Here is a 17,643-nt window from a genome sequence, read left to right on the forward strand (position 1 = left end):
TACAGATCAGGGACAAAACGTTAGCCAAAGGCAAATATGTTTGTAAGAAAGTTTTTTGTGATGTTAACAGCCACTCTTGGGCCAATTGCTCAGTCTATATACTGTCTTAAAGGGTTGACTTGAGAATAAATAGGAAAGGCAATGAAATACAGTGGTACCTTGGTTAATGAACGCCTTGGTTAGTGTACTTTTCGGATAACAACCAAAAATTTCGGCAAACGAAAATTCGAATACCGAACATAAATTTTTGGTTATTATACGAAATGTTACCCCATTGTCCTCACTCCCACCCCTCTCCTTACCTCTTTACCTCTTGCCTCTCTGCTGGTGGTGGTAGCAGCGGCTCCGGCAGCTTCCTTTCGAGGAACAGCAGCACCGTGAACATCACATCCATGCCCAGGCCCCCAGGTCCCCGCCGCCATCACCGCTATCCCTGAAAAGAAGCCGCCACCGCTGGTGTCCTCAAAGAGAAGCCGCCGCCGGGACCAGCAAATTCAGCACCTGCCTCGTCATAGCCGAAGCAACGCTTTGCTGCTCCCCTGGCTAGGGGATGAAGGCAGAGAGGCAAGAGGTAAAGGAGGGGGGGAGTGAGGGAGTGAGGGACAATGGGGGGGGGGGGCAGAAAAAAATCCTCAATTTTCAATTTTCCCCATAAGAAATAAAGGCTGGGAACCAATTAAATCCATTTCCATTATTTCCTATGGGGAAAATTGTTTCGGATAATGACCATTTTGGTTAACAACCAACCTTCCAGAATGGATTGTGGTTGTTAACTGAGGTACCACTGTATATTTTTCTTTGAAGGGAAGGTAGGCCATAAATAGTATAAATATTAAATATATATTTTTGTATGCCCACTTACCTTTATAAACTAATAAGTATGGCAATACAGATAATTTGCTATACAAACTCTGAAATGTTGGATTTTCCATGTATTGTTTATGATAAAAGTTATCTGTATATAAAACACACAAATATACACACAGAATTTTGATCCCATTATTTGAGTCACTATGGCAGTGATCGCAAACTTTTTTTCCCCTCAGGAGCTTGTGCGTGTGCTGTTGTGCATACATGAGTGCCCACACCCATAATTCAGTGCATGGGACGTACAAAAACAGTTTTCCACAACCCCCAGAGGCCAGAAGCTATGTTTTTCAACTTCTGGTGGGGCCAGTAGGCTATGTTTCATCCTTCCCAGGCTCTAAAGCAGGGGTGGGCAATTAATTTTGCCATGGGGCCGCATGAGAAATTGGGATGGTTTCAGAGGGCTGGACTACTATAATTAACTCAGTTCTATCATCTTCCTTGTTTTCTTTCTCCCAAATTACCCCCCCCCCCCAATACACACACAAAAAAAGCGCAAACCTCCCTGTTCCCTATTTATTTATTTGCCCCTCCACTCTCCTCCCCCTCCTCCCTTCATTTCCTCACTGGTGCTCCCCCTCCCCAGAAGCCCCCCCCGGCTGGCCCCACCCCCACATTATCACAATAACACTAATGGCACAATAATACCCAATATGGCATGAAGCCCTCTGCCCTTGCATCCTATCCTCTGGGCTGTTGTTTGCCCCCCGCCCCTGGTCTTGGCTGCCCAACCTGTTTGCGCCATGGTTGAGCTGCTGCCGCTGCCGCCCTGAGCCTCAGCAACTGCCCCCCTCCCAACCCGCTGCCTTTTGTCCAGCACCGCAGAGAGGAGAGAGCCGTGAGGGAGGAGGGATTGTTGCTTTCCTGCAGCAAAATGGGACTAAAAAGGGCCACCCCGATTTGTCCTGCGACGGTGGGGCTCTAAGAGAGCCTTGTTGGTGGGTGCTTTTTTGTCCTGTTCATTCGAGGCGCTTGTTCCCCCCCCCACACTCCATGGCTTCCTCTCACAGATAGCGGGTGGGCCGGATGCAGTCTGCGGGCCACCCCTTACCCAGGTCTGCTCTAAAGGCTTCCCTGGAGCTGGAGGAGGATTAAAATGCCTTCCCCCATACCCCTGGAGTCTCTCTGGAAGCCAAAAATGCTCTCCAGAGCCTCTGTGTGAGCTAAAAATCAGCTGGTCAGCACACACATGCATGTTGGAGCAGAGCTAGGGCAACAGCTCATGTGCCAGCAGATACGGCTCCATGTGCAACCTGTGGCATCCGTGCCATAGGTTCGCCATCACTGCACTACGGCATTGACATAATAGTACAACCCAGGTACATTTAAACATAAGCACAGTATTTATATCCTATTGATTAACAACTCTATTAATCACACATGTATTTCTCATACTGACTCTAAAATCAAAGGGATATTAAAACAACAATATATTACCGGCATGATTAGTTTGTTTATTAATAGTCTATTATTTGTCTTTAAAACATTCCACATACATATCCAGAGATGTTAAGTGAACAGAGATTATGAAGGAAACAGTATGTAATTTGCTTGTATGTGTCTTATACAAGGTAACCTTTTATATTACCAAAACAAAAATACCAATTATTTCATAAAATTGTACAATCACCTCAGATACCTTATTTCTTGTACTTGAAATGCAGGGAAATAGCAGAATTTTGGGCCTGGCTCATTTAGAAAATGATTATGGATTAGTTCGCCAGCTGACAAGAGTTTTTGCATTTTCATGAGATGCTAATTGACTTACGTTTTCCAAATAGCAAAAAGAAGACTACCAATGGTTTATTAAAATAAATATTTGATGTCTAGCTTTAAAATGTGAATATATAAATTAGTTATAATCTGTTGCATCGGAGTGTGAGTTTTGTTTCTATTGTGATATTTTTTTGATATAAAATTATATTCAGTAGAAAAGAAACCCAAACCTAATCCATCTGAAAAAAGGAACATGCTCTTCTGAAACCTTCTTGAATGTATAAGCTATAAAATAGGGTCTTAATTATCTTTTAATTTTTCCATGGTTGGAGTTAGCATTTAGAATGGGTTGTCCTTGTCAAATTAGAGTGAGGACTGTCAATCATATTTGTGAAGCTCCATCCACCATCTTGGCCAGTTTTGACTCAGTCCTCAGAGAGGACAGGCATATCTTCTTTTCTTCCATTCAGAATGCTAACTTTGATCTACAAAATTCCATTAAATACAGTTCCAGACTGAATGGTTCTCCCTGCACATTGGAAACATCAGGGTGTTGCAGGGGCAGTGGCTCTTGACGCAGCAGCATTAGCTGCCTCACATGGCATTTGGATCAATGAGGTGCCTAGTGGCCTGATCTGCCATGGGAATTTTGAGCTCCCTTTCCCATCTGAGGCAGAATCTGTGAGGCAGCAGCCCATTTCAGAGGCTATGCAGTAGTAGCCACAAGAATCAAACCCTCTTCCTCCTGGCGCTGTAACATGAGGGCTGTTCAAACTTCTTAGCCCAGCATAAGGTGGGGGAGCTTTTGTGCTCGCACATAGAGACCATACCTCATCTTGGGAACCACTTTGCTGCTTGGCGGAAAGGCAAATTCCCCACCTAGGTTCTCTGGCTTGAGCTAATTGAGGCAAGTGACAAGGGGTGGAATTCCTGTTTCTTCACTGCCTGTGCCTGAACCGCCAAAGGCAAGCCCTAGATCAGCACCAATGGCCAGTTTCCTATCAGCCCACCTAAACTGATTCAACTGCCAGGCAGCTATTTTGTCCTGATACCAGCTGGCAGTTTCCAAAATGGGGACCCCTATGGCTTCAACCTCTAGCCCAAAACTGCATGAGAAGCGCAAATGCAAGTTGGCCCATCCTGAATCCAGAGTGGATCACCAGCGTTCTTCCTCACAACCCAGAGGATCCTATGAGCCCTCCAGGCAGTCTAGGGTAGCTGAAAGGGATGAACAGCACAGGGACTGGGCATGGGAGAAGCTCTGCGTGCAGGCTGACAAACAGGTCTCAGTTATTCCGACCACGCAAAATTGCTCTGTTGTCCCATCTGTCCCTCAGCCCATACTGGGTTCCTCTGGGGATCAATTGGGCCTCGACAATCTGGTTCTTGCAGTGATTATGATTATGATTTAGATTTGTATGCCGCCCTTCTCCAAAAACTCAGGGAAGTAGTATCTGGGAGTAGGCTGGATTAATCAATTCTATCCCTTCAGCACCCAGGGTCTCTGGGGGAGCGTGGGAGGCCATTTTCGCCATCCCCAGGCATTGAATAATGGGTGTGGGCACTTGCACCTGCACGATAACACATGCACACCAGCTTTCGGCACCCAAGGTAAAAAAGGTTCGCCATCACTGCTCTAGGATCTCTAATGGTTCCTTTTGCTCTTCCAGAAAGCTGGCTGTGATTCATCAATATCAATATCAATAGCATTTATATTTACAGTATATACCACTTCACAGTACTTTTACAGCCCCCTCTAAGCGGTTTACAGAATCAGCATATTGCCCCCAACAATCTGGGTTCTCATTTTACCCACCTGGGAAGGATGGAAGGATGAGTCAACCTTGAACCAGTGATGAGATTTGAACTGCTGAACTACAGCTAGCAGTTAGCTGAAGTAGCCTGCAGTGCTGCACTTTAACTCCTGCGCCACCCGGCTGAGTGATTAGATATCCAATATCTGAACATCCAAGGTCCTAGTCTCTCTGGGGGTCTGGCGCTCCCTTACCTGGTGCCGTGCTCAAGGGCTCATTGCCTAGGGTCAGTGATCGTCAATGGAGGCCACATGTTCCATCAACTGGCTAGAATTCTAAACAGTATTCCTGGCCCTAAAGCACTTCCAGTGCTGATCTCTGGACAGCACGTTCTTGTGCTTATGGACAAAATGACAGACAAGGCCCATGTGAACTAGCGAGGGGGGGGGACTTGATCAAAGACCCTGATGAGGGAGGCAATGAAACTGGGACATTGGCAAAGCAACATCTTCTGTCAATCTCAGCGGAACAAATTTCCAGGATTTTCAACAACCAAGCAGATTGGCTCATCCGCACTGCAGTGGATCAGGTAGAATGGCGTCTACATCCTGCCATCTTTCACAGACTCACAAGCTGCTTCAGTCATGTGATTGTTGACCTATTTGTGACCCCAGAGAATGCCTGCCTGCCAAGATTTTTCTCTCATTTACCATCTCGGGAAACAGAGAGGATCAACGCCCTCTGAGGACCCTGACTGCAGGGCCTTCTGTATGCCTTCCCCCTGCCCATTCTGCCCAGAAGGCATTGGAGAAATGAGCGGAGCTGATCCTTTTGACCCTGCATTGGCCTTCGTGGCCCTGGTTTGCTGACCTGAAAACACTGTCAACATCTCTGCTGTGCAGAATTCCACCATTGGACTCTCTCTCCACTAGGGGGCGCTGATACACCCAGATTCCCAATGGTACCAGCTGACCGCCTGGCAGTTGAGCAGGGCTCTGTAAGGTGAATGGACTATAATGTCAATGTCATCGCCACCATCCAGGCTTCCCTAAGATCCTAAAATTCCTCCAGTGGGGAATGGACATGGATCTTTCCCCCAACTCCTTCAGAGGCAGGTGGTGGCCCAGTCATCAGTCCTTTCCTGTGGTTGCTTCAAATCCTTGGCCCACTTTCCCATAGTATGGAGATTTCTGAGGGAGCAACAAATCTTCATCCACCGGTGGTTCACTGGTACCCAATCTGGGACTTACCTTTTATATTGCAGTCGTTGACGGATATCCCCTATGAACTTCTGAGGTCTGCCAGCATCAGGTTGTTGTTCTACAGGTTGGCTTTCTTGTTAGCAATTATGTTGGCCCAGTGAGCAGATTTCTGAGCTTTTAGCTCTCACAATCTGCAAAGATTTGTGTGTGTTTCACTCTTGACATTTTTATTGTTTTCAAAAATGTTTCAGGGAGCAGATGCCACAAATGTTCTAGTTCTTTGACTAGATCCATCATACATGCCTAAGATCAATTCGTGGTTCTACAGGGCCAAGGAGTTGATGCTCCCTAACTTTTGTCCACATCCAGCTCATCTGCAACAGCGCCAATGACACACACTGGATGTTTGCAGGGTTATCCAGATTTATATCAACCAGACATCTCCTATACATAAATTAGAGGTCCTGCTGCTGGTGTTTTTATCTGTTTCTCTGGATCTCAAGATTTTGCCTTTGACTGTAGACAGATTGGGCTACGATTGTGAAAATGTACGATCTTTCTGCTCAAGAAGGCGACGCCTGGGTAGCCACCCGACACACCTCCTCCAGGCCGCCGCACATTCCATTTGCAGTGCAGCAACATCGGCGGCCTGGAGGATGTGTGTTGGGTGGCTACCTGGGCGTCACCTATTCAATTTATTTCATAATACAAAATTGAATCATTTGCATTAGCGGAGATGGCCTTTGGTCTCAGAATTGTGCAGCAGGTACACAAAGAACCTATGTAGGGATACCATGTGTTTTCCTGCCTATGTACATTATTATTATTATCATTATTAATTATTATTATTTATTTGATTTGTACGCCGCCCCTCTCCGAAGACTTGGAGTGGCTCACAACAACAATACACAGTACAAATCCAATAATTAAAAACAGTTTAAAACCCTGAATATAAAAAACAGTCATACATCCCAGACAAACCATACATAAAACAGAGTGGCCCGGGGGAATCAATTTCCCCATGCCTGATGGCAGAGGTGGGTTTTAAGCAGTTTGCGAAAGGCAAGGAGGGTGGGGGCAGTCCTGATCTCTGGGGGGAGTTGATTCCATAGGATTGGGGCCGCCACAGAGAAGGCCCTTCCCCTGGGTCCTGCCAGACGACATTGTTTCGTCAACGGGACCCGGAGAAGGCCAACTCTGTGGGACCTAATCGGTCGATGGGATTCGTGTGGCAGAAGGCGGTCCCGGAGATATTCTGGTTTTGGTATGTCACATTCTGAATGCTAGCTCCACCCACCATGGAGAAGGGGCATTGATCTTATCTGATACACATCTTCTCATGGGTTAGAGCTAGCATTCTCCTGTCTTTTTACCGGTCTAATTCCTATAGTGACTGTTGTTGGCAGGACTTTGGACAGTTCCAGCTTTTTGTCTTTCTGCGAATTGGCACTTTGGTCTATTCCTTCTGATGGAGCTTCACAAATATGATTGACAGACTCAGTCCTCATTCTGATTGGACAAGAGCAACTCATTCTGAATGCTAGCTCTATCCCCTGAGAAGAGGCGTATCAGGTAAGACCAACGCCAATTTTCTATGCTTGTTTATTTGAGCTGGGCAGATATTTAAGTGAGATTTTGTATGTGAGGTTTTTCAGCTTCCAAGAGGCTCTCTAGACAGTCCTAATATGAAATTTAAATACTTTTTCTGTATTACAGATATAGATAATACTATTTCTTTTAACTCATAAAATTATTATTAGTGGATATAAAATGCATTAATTTATGAATATGTGTGTAGGCTGAAAGTATCATAATTATAAAATTGGCAGGACTATAAGGCAATCTGACGAGGAAAATTCCAATCTATTCCGTAAGGGTCACTGTGCACATGAATAACTTATTAAGTGATATTTAAATGTATTGTGTGCAATGAACAAAAGAGAAAGAACCAAATATATAATATATTCCTACATGGGGGAGGAAAAAGCAAATGGGAGGAAATTTGCAGCTATCTCATATATTAAGTGTTCACCCTTACATGCCTTTCAGTGAGACTCAAGACAGCGGAAATGACAGCGGAAGATGAAGCTTGGTTGCAAACCTGAAACTTTGGACTTTCAGCCCTGATAAAAAGGCTGGCATTATTTTTCCTTTGAGTGTCATTTGTGGCATCTGCTCCCTGAAACATTTTTAAAACAATAAAAGTGTCAGCTCTTAATGTTCATGTCTCATTAAGCTAGCAGATTTAGTATTTTAGTGAAGTTTACATTTCGTAGTGTTCAGTAATGATAAGATTGTACTAACTGATCCTAAACAAGGACCTAACGGTAAAAAAATGATTTATTGGGGCATCTGTAAACATTATCATACTAGTAAGTAATGAAAAATTGATGGAACGCAGAATCCAAACAATCAAAAGGTTAAAATATTATGGGATTTCCAAAGACAGACTGATGGTCTCAGTTCATAACACTCCAGATACAGCTGTAAGTTGTAAAGAAGAAAGCATGGGTAATTAAAGAGGATAGTAGAAGATAAAACAAAGAATTGGAGAAGTATAAAGAACTGAAAGCTGAAGTTGAAATATTATGCTATAAAGGTGGTTTTATATTCTATAAGCCGCCTTGAGTTGCCTTGGGCGAATAGGTGTCAAAATTAAATAAGTAAATAAATACATAAATAAGTACATACATATGTGTGTACGTACATACATACATACATATACACATACCTATGTCATGGTGGTTCCTATGGTTATCAGCATATGGGATGCTATATTAAAAAATATTAACTCAGAAAAATCTGTGCATTGACAAAATTTTGATATGTCAATTGCAAAAGGCCATGCTGCTTAGATACATACATATATACTACAGCAATAGTATGATATGCTAGCTTCTTGGGAAGAATTGTTATACTGTATATGAAGACCAAAATAAATTAAAGAAGTGATGACTGTGACTTCACATTGAATTAAGATGATAATAATAATAATATAATTGCAAAAGGCAGCTCCACTAGGAACAGTTTACATCTTATGACGATACCTTTAACACCTTAAATAACATCTGCCTATCCTATTTTTTGCGCTGAGAAATGTATATATAGAGGGATTGGTTATGAACAAACAAGATATATTTTGTATGAGCACTGCCGTACTTGCCTTATCTGAGCACATAGCAATTTGTATCAATACTCCAAATCTGGTTTATTTTCATACTGCTTTATGCTTTTGTTTAATATTACAGGGAGTTCCACAGCTAGCTATCTGCTTGTCAGAAGAGCCAGAAGATCATATTAAGGCTGCAGCTGCTTGGTCATTGGGACAGATTGGGAGACATACTCCAGAACATGCCCGTGCTGTTGCTGTAGCTAGCGTCTTACCTGTATTGCTTTCCCTGTATATGGCAGCTGAAAGTTCAGAAGATCTTCAGGTCAAAGTAAATGAGCTCCATCATTTTTACTATTGTTAAATTTAAACAGTGAGGCTCTGACCCATTCAGTTAAGGTGTAACTGCCAAGCTGCATATATGTATTGATTCATTTAGAAATGTACAGTAAATTTTAGATGTATTGATTTCTATACATTATAACTTGCCTTTCAGTTCCTTCAGATATAATATAGCTAATAATTAGATAAAATAAAGAAAAATAATCCTCACAAAGATTAATACCTATTATTATTTAATGGAAAATATAAAATTAGTGTTAATATATCAATAAAATCAGTGTTAATATATTAAGATTGTAGTACAGAAGTATTTTTGAATATGATGATACCCATACTGGAAGGAATGGGCTAACTAAATTTTCCTAGAGGTTACTGTGTAGTGAAATGTGGAACAACTATTGGAATGTGGAAGTGTTTGAATATGTTTCTAGGGAGCATTAGATGAATCACTTTTGAGAAATCTGGTTTATTATTTAGAGAACAACGCTTCTTGATTAGCAGGAAGAATGCAACTTGAGAATTTAGCTTTAGATCTCTAAAAAAAATCTAGCTTTATCACTATACATGTTTGAAACTTTACATATGAGCCACACATATGAAAACCTAACTGATGAACTGAGTTGGCTTTATTTAGCTAGGTATAAACATGTGTATGAATGATGATATTAGTGACCATGGAATTAATGATAAATCATGCATGCATACTTCATATAGAATTGCAGAGGATATTAGAGGAGAACCTATGTTCTAATTATGCCATAATACCTGTATTCCCATTAAATAATGGGAGGCTCAGGAATCCCGATGAGTTGTTATTGAATTCCATAGATTCTGCTTTAAACTGACTGAACTCACTGGATTGTTTAATGTGGTATTGCTGATGCCACCGGCAACTGGTCTCCAGGATTTCAAGCCAACAGTTTTTCAGGCCTCTGGGACCTAATGCACCCAAAACCTTGTGCTCTATTGCTGGATCATAGTGCTTGCCCAGTTCTTTTTCCTGCCTCCTAACACGGCTTTCAAATCCTGAGAAGAGTATTTATTTATTTATTTTATTTGTATGCCGCCCCTCTCCGCAGACTCGGGGTGGCTCACAACAGCAACAGAAAACAATATATAATACAAATTCAATAATTAGAAAGCTAAAAACCCATAATTTTTTTTAAAAAAAGGCCTCAGAGCTTTATGGGGGTTTCTGTGCAGGACTTACCATATGTAAGAATGACATTGTTGCTGTTATTTATTTCAACTTTTAAATGTAATGTTCAACTTTAGTGAGTTTAATTCTGCTATTTTTGTTACATTTTATATATGATAGGTATTATGAAAGTTTAATATTTTTAATTATTAAGGCATCTTGCTAATCTGATTATATAAGTCAGAACATTTTACACTTTTAAAAACTCAATACAATTTTATAAACTTGAAATGCTGTTGCTTCTTTTTAAGCTTTGAGGAAAGGTAGATTGAATATAAATGAATAACTCATAGTTGTTTTCAAGCTCTTCCAGCAACGTTTGTAATATCAGTCTTTGGAAATGTCACTAAAAATTTGACAGTTAAGTCACAATTTGGGGCATTTCTTCATGACTATGTCAGAAGAGTTAATAATGGAATAATAATGGCTTACTGCACAGGTTTCTCCTGTTCTCATTTTCTTAGATTTCTTAAAAATACCATCTAGGGTGTGCTAGGGGCTGTAATATTTTAATCATGATTGTTCAGGTGATCTCATTGCATTGCTGTCACATGACCTTCCTGAAGATTAGGAGTCCCTAACTTGTTGGAAATGCTCCTTGTATATTTTATTGCAAATTACTCATTTAATATTGGTATTAAGATTAGTAGTAGCAAGGTATCGGAGAAGAGATGTCAGTTAGAACTATAATGCCAAATTGTACTGTTAAGTTGCATAGATTAAATAATTAGTACAAGCTCTTTGCCATTTTTGCAAATAAAATAGATACCAAACTGCACTTTATAAGTACATTTCACAGGGTGCTTAATTTTTTTTTGGGGTGGTGGTGGAGTATTCTATTTTAGAGTGACAAGGAAGCAAGATTCATTGGACTTGGAATTCTTTTTATATGTTATCTCAGTGTTTTTCAACCAGTGTGCCGTGGCACACTAGTGTGCCGTGAGACATGGTCAGGTGTGCCGCGAAAAAGGAAGCTCAGGTTCCAGTCTTGCAACTTTTTGCTGAGTGAGAGAGAGAGTGATAGAGAGAGAGAAAGAAAGAGAGAGGTAGAAAGAAAGGGAGAAAGAGAGAGAGAGAGAAAGCAAGAGAGAGAAAGAAAAGAGAGAAAGAGAGAGAGAGAGAAAGAGATAGAGAAAGAGTGAGAGAGAAAGAAAGCAAGAGAGAAAGAGAGAGAGAAATGAGCAAAAAGGGGAGGAAAAAAGAGAAATGAGAAAATGATTGAGTCAGACAGAGAATGAGAGGAAAGAGAGAGAAACAAAAGAGAAAGAGAAGTGACTCTTGATTTAAAGCATATGATAAAAAGCACCCAAAGAATAAGAGGAAAAACCCCCAACCCTCACCTGTTTTTGGGGACACACACACACACACACACACACACACACACACACACACACAAGCGTGGGGAGGAGACAGGAATGGGAAAAGAGAGAAAAGTGTCTTAGGGTGTCATTTTGTGTCATTTTGGTTGGTGGTGTGCCCCAGGATTTTAAAATGTAAAAAATGTGTCGCGGCTCAAAAAAGGTTAAAAATCACTGTGTTATCTAACCCTATCTTTTCGGTCTGGCAGCTTCTTCCCAAGGTCTTGTATAATTTACAACCTTGCGGGATACTAAGCAACAGTACCTCCTACTGAAAATCTGTGGTTCAGGGCAAATTCTATATTACTACAAGTTATTTCCAGATTTAGACTGAGGACATATATTTGTAGATCACAAAATGTGGGTTTAAAACCACATATGGCTTTTAGACATAAACTATTTTTTCTCCAATTTATGAGGTTTATTCTAAACTTTGGTCCAGTTGATATGCAATTTAGAATGAGATGAAGCTTGACCTAGTAGAAATGACTTCTAGTTGAAATCAAGTGCATAAGAATAAACTCCAGTGAAAACTAGAGCTAGCAGAAAGTTGTGGTAACTTCAACAAGTTGTGGGAAACTTCAACAAATATAATCACCCCATCTTCATTTGAAGTGAAGACTCCTGTCACCTCATTCTGATTTTTTTGTGGACCAGCCATAATCAAAACAGCCAGGGGCTAAGCTACATGGAAATAGCTCCCCCAAGTGCTCAGTGACTTCTCAATTGGGCCTTCTTTCCAAGAAAAACACAGTTAAGATCACTGTTGGTATTTACCATTTCTGTTACAAGGGATGTGACATCATACTGCATGAGTCATGGAAAGTTTTGAGGCCTCTCCAGACTTTTGCTTCCTTTTGTCAAGAGGAGCTAGTATATAATATACAAATCAATGTGTATAGAAGTGTGCTAGTCAGAGAGTGACACATTAAAAATAATAAAAAATGTAAATTACATTCTTCACCCTAGAAATATTCAAAACTACATAAAACTTTAAGAATCCATATAGTTGCTTTCCCTCTCCTTCTATGTATGAAGGTGTTTCTATGTGAGAGTTGATTTATTAATTTTCTAGGCTACAGAGCATACTTTTTCTCACCGTTATTCAGCTAAAATCATAATGGAAACCAATAATAAAATATTGAAATATTAATTTTAATGTTTTATTCTCATGGACTGTAACATGCTGAGAGATGTGCCTAATAATAATAATAATAATAATAATAATAATAATAATAATAGTAGTAGTAGTAATAATAATAATAATAATAATAATAATAATAATTTATTAGACTTGTGTGCCGCCCCTCTCCGGAGACTCGGGGCAGCTCACAACAACAATAACACAATATAAATACAAATCTAATAATTAAAATTATGGCTAAAACTCATTATCTTAAAAACAAGCAGTAATACACAATCATCACTCAATATTACAGTCATACCCACTCATAACTTTTAATGGTCAGAAGGGGGAGGGCATATGCTAGTTGCCCCATGTATCTGTGCAGAGCAGGCTCAAGCTGATGACATTTGGTGTGCACTGGGACCAAACTTTGTTAGCCGAAGTATAGAGAAAATTTCCTAGTCCTCATGGTACAGCTAGCATAGTGCTATATGGCCTGCTAAAGTTTTATAGCTCATATATTCTATTCTCCAGATTCTACTTTTCTTCAAGTACTCTTCAGAACCCACTTCAGAATGTATATTTCATGGCAGAAAGGGATAAATCTTTTGGGACCACATCAGTTCAGAATTAAATACCGCACTTGTTTTGCAGAACCATATGGAAATCTCATAGAAGTGCTCAGATCCTCTTCCAATCTTTTTTAGTACTACCGGCATATTTGCTTTACAAGCCATTACCCTGCTTCTCTTCAGTGCAGCACATGGAGTAGACAATGGAAAGAGATTTTTTTTGATGGGTTGAACCCTCTTTGCTTTGGTAAATTGGTGTCAATCCCTAGAACTAATGGATCATCCATGAGAGAATATATATCAGCCAAAATATCATAGCTGAAAATAGAAATATATTTTTTCATACCCCATCCAAACCTATTATCATATGTTACCCATTGCTAGTATCTTCATGAAATTGCTTTCTTGGCCACTTTATGCTAGGTTCAGTTTGGTTTTGGTTTTTTGGTAGTTTCATTATACTGTATATGATAAAAGTATTTGAGAGGAAATTAACTGCAAATGTTTTGCAATTCAAGATATTTGCAGAAGATGCAAATGGTTTCTCATACATTGCCTTAATCTATTGGGCCCCATAAACCTCATATGGTTTGGGGAGTTTGGTTTAGTTTGGTACATGAACCCAGCTATTATGTTTTTATAATTCATATTTGCAGCTTATTTAAACTAGCCTAATATGGTTTAGTTGATTAATGTAGTTAAACAAAAGGGAAAGTTTTAACCATTTAATGAAATGTGACAAAATAGTCCTGATCTCCAAGGAACAACAATCTTTATGGAGGTGGTGACCCTAAAATATTCTATGTGTGCACCTTTCAATGTTCCACCAGAAAGCATTTTCACATTCCATCTATCTGGTTTGCCCCCTTTAGTGTTTATGCTAGTGTAATAGTTGCTTTGATTTAGAATTTCAACTTCTGGTGGCAAAAATATTGGTTCCTTGGGCCAAATACTAGGATCCTGGGTAGAACAGATTATCTTCCCTCCCCCACTCTAATTTAGACCTTTGAATTTTGGGATATGAACCAATGATCATCCTCGCATTTCTCTGTTTTAAAGCCTCCCCTTTCCTGATATACAGCTCATAACTAATTTTCCAGGGATAAGCTAGAAGATGGGGACTCTTCCTTTGAAATTAGATCTGGAAGCAGCTGCTATAAAGAACAGAAGCAGGGAGAGTAGCACTGGGAAAGAGACAGAAGAAAAAGAGAGTGGGAGGGAGGGGGGAGAGAGAGAAAGAGAGGAAGGGAGAGAGGGAGGGAGGAGGGAGGGAAAGAGAGAACAAGAGCGAGAGCAAACGCATGCTAAATTGTGAAGTGGTATATAAGTCTAAGTGCTATTGCTAATAGGCACCTTGAGTGCAATCCCAAAACAACTGGAGTACCACTTCAACACCATTCACATTGACAAATTCGCCATAAGTCAATTGCAAAATGTAGCTTGGGACAGTTCTATCCTGCGATAATATCTGTAACACCATTGAACTGCCTATCCCAGGGCCTTGGTAAGGACTCGATAGGTAGATAAAAATGCCAAATCCAGTGTGAACATCTGGCTGACTGTCTGATGATCAATAATAATAATGACAACAGCCCTGTTAATAGCTACTGCAAAGCAGACATATGGAATAGAATGATATGAATCTTCCTATTTACATAAAACCACACAGACTGCTGCTTATATTATGGCCCGGAGGTTGTTTTACACCAACTGATAAAGGAATCTATGAAATTCAAATCTTTGTATCTATGAATCATATCTTTGAGATAGGCCTGTGTGCACACATAACTCTGGCAGTTATGCATGTAGGACCGTTTTTTTTGGTGAATGCTGTACTAATAAATGATAGCATTTATCAAATCATTTCAAATATTAGCCAGTCTATTTTCTTTATGTCCATGTAACCTAATACTTTAATTAGTATAACATTCAGGTTTAAACAACTTGCAACTATTTTTGAACTACGTAGTTATGGTTAGAGCATGAATAGGTTTCCCTTTGTCTTTCTTTGGTATTGATACACTAGGAACCAAAAAAATTGGTTTCTAACAATAGAATGAGTATTTGAACTTCTAAATTCACCAGAACTACAAAATGAAACCCACATAATCAAAAATAAAAATATGGTTATCATGATTGGCATTCAAAAAACCCTCAATTAATGTATATTAATATGTTTTTTATATATGGGGTTTTTAAAATATTTTTAAACTGTAATCTAGATTTGTTGTAAATTGTTTCACTTTGTTGTGAGCCGCCCCGAGTCTGCGGAGAGGGGCGGCATACAAATCTAAATAATAAATAAATAAATAAATAAAATAAATAATGCTATAAATAATAAAATAAATAATGCTAAGGGGCAAACTAATAACGAAAATAATGTTCTTCGGGTAATGTGCACAAATGCTCGAAGCTTGAGCAACAAGCTCTGTGAATTAATGGCCATAATATCTAGAGATAATTTGGACCTGGTTGCCATAACTGAGACATGGTTTAAGGATTCTAATGAATGGGAAATATCCATACCAGGATATACACTGTATAGGAAGGATAGAATAGAGAGAAGGGGAGGTGGAGTAGCCATTTATATTAAAGAAAGTCTAAAAACAACACTAATTCAAAATACGTGTCAAGATCTAGAGACTCTCTGGATTTGCATGCAAAATAAAGAAGGTTCTGTCATTAGAATTGGGGTGATCTATAGGCCTCCAGGGCAATCCGAGGAATATGACAACAAGATGGTGGATGAAATTACCCAAATGGCAGTAAAGGGAGATATTGTGGTTATGGGTGATTTCAACATGCCTGATGTTGACTGGAATATCCCCAGTGCCCTTACATGCAAAAGTAAGAATATAGTAGAGGCCTTTACAGGAGCAGCTCTGGCACAGCTGGTTAAGACACCAACTAGAGGGGAGAATATTCTAGATTTAGTTTTTACGAATGGGAATTGGGTTTCAGATGTCAAGGTGGGAGAAAATTTAGGTTGCAGTGACCATCTATGTTTGTGGTTTGATGTAAAAACTCATTGTGAGCAATCCTATAATGCAACCAAAGTATTGGATTTCAGAAAAACAAATTTTAATGCAATGGGAGAATATTTAGATAATGAATTAAAGGGGAGGGATAAAATGGCAGGAGCGAGCATCCAGTGGACTGTATTAAAAAAGGCCATCTTAAAAGCCACTGGACTGTATGTAAGACAAATAACTAAAGGTAAAAGGAAGAAGAAACCGCTATGGTTTAGCAATGATGTAAGGGCTATAGTCAATGAAAAAAAGGCTGCCTATAGGAGGTATAAAGAGTCTGGAAGTATAGCTGATAGGGAGGTATATAAAATGAGACAGAAGGAGGCGAAACAGATAATATATGCTGCTAAAGCCTCAAAAGAGGAAGAAATTGCCAAATCTGTAAAGAAGGGGGATAAAACCTTCTTCAGATATATTAATGATAAGAAGAAGAAAAACTGCGGCATCACGAAGCTTAGTACCGGGAATAATACATGCATTAATGGGAATAAGGAGATCGCTGACCATTTTAATAGCTACTTCTGTTCAGTTTTCTCAAAAGACACCTTACAAAATAATACTATAGAGGGATATAGCATTGCTTCCAGCTGTACGGATTCAGCTCCAGTGATCTTAGAAGCCGATGTCTTAGAAGAACTTGAACGATTAAAGATAAATAAGGCAATGGGTCCAGATGGCATCCACCCCAGAGTTCTTAAAGAACTCAGATCTGTCATTGCTACCCCCCTGACTGATTTGTTTAACCAATCCTTGTTAACAGGAGAAGTTCCTGAGGATTGGAGAATGGCCAGTGTTGTGCCTATTCACAAGAAGGGCAGTAGAGAAGAAGCTGGTAACTACAGGCCAGTTAGCTTGACATCAGTTGTAGTTAAAATGATGGAGACTCTACTCAAAAAGAGGATAAATCAGCACCTAAAAAACAATAACTTATTAGACCCAAATCAGCATGGCTTTACTGAAGGCAAATCATGTCAGACTAATCTCATTGATTTCTTTGACTATGTCACAAAGGTGTTGGATGAAGGTGGTGCCGTGGATATTGCCTACCTGGACTTCAGCAAAGCCTTTGATACTGTTCCACATAAAGAGCTGATAGATAAATTAGTGAAGATTGGACTTAATCCCTGGATAGTTCAATGGATTTGCAGCTGGCTGAAGCGTAGACATCAGAGAGTTATTGTTAATGGCGAGTATTCTGAGCAGAGTCAGGTTACAAGCGGTGTGCCACAAGGATCTGTTCTGGGTCCTATTCTTTTTAATATATTTGTGAGTGACATAGGGGAAGGTTTGGTAGGGAAGGTTTGCCTATTTGCCGATGACTCTAAAGTGTGCAATAGGGTTGATATTCCTGGAGGCGTCTGTAATATGGT

At 40.0% G+C, this 17,643-nt stretch overlaps 1 protein-coding gene across 3 annotated transcripts in view; it reads left to right on the top strand.

Annotated features, from left to right (window-relative positions):
- The window catches only part of SPAG6 (sperm associated antigen 6), a 72,694-nt gene that overhangs the window by 37,986 nt on the left and 17,065 nt on the right, over positions 1 to 17,643 (top strand). For all 3 annotated transcript variants that reach the window (XM_070728116.1, XM_070728117.1, XM_070728118.1), the window contains one exon: positions 8,788 to 8,979. In XM_070728116.1, the coding sequence (XP_070584217.1) occupies positions 8,788 to 8,979 (192 nt within the window). The remainder of the gene's footprint in view (positions 1 to 8,787; positions 8,980 to 17,643) is intronic.

Source organism: Erythrolamprus reginae, chromosome Z, assembly GCF_031021105.1.
Source record: "Erythrolamprus reginae isolate rEryReg1 chromosome Z, rEryReg1.hap1, whole genome shotgun sequence".
Lineage (NCBI taxonomy): Eukaryota > Metazoa > Chordata > Lepidosauria > Squamata > Dipsadidae > Erythrolamprus > Erythrolamprus reginae.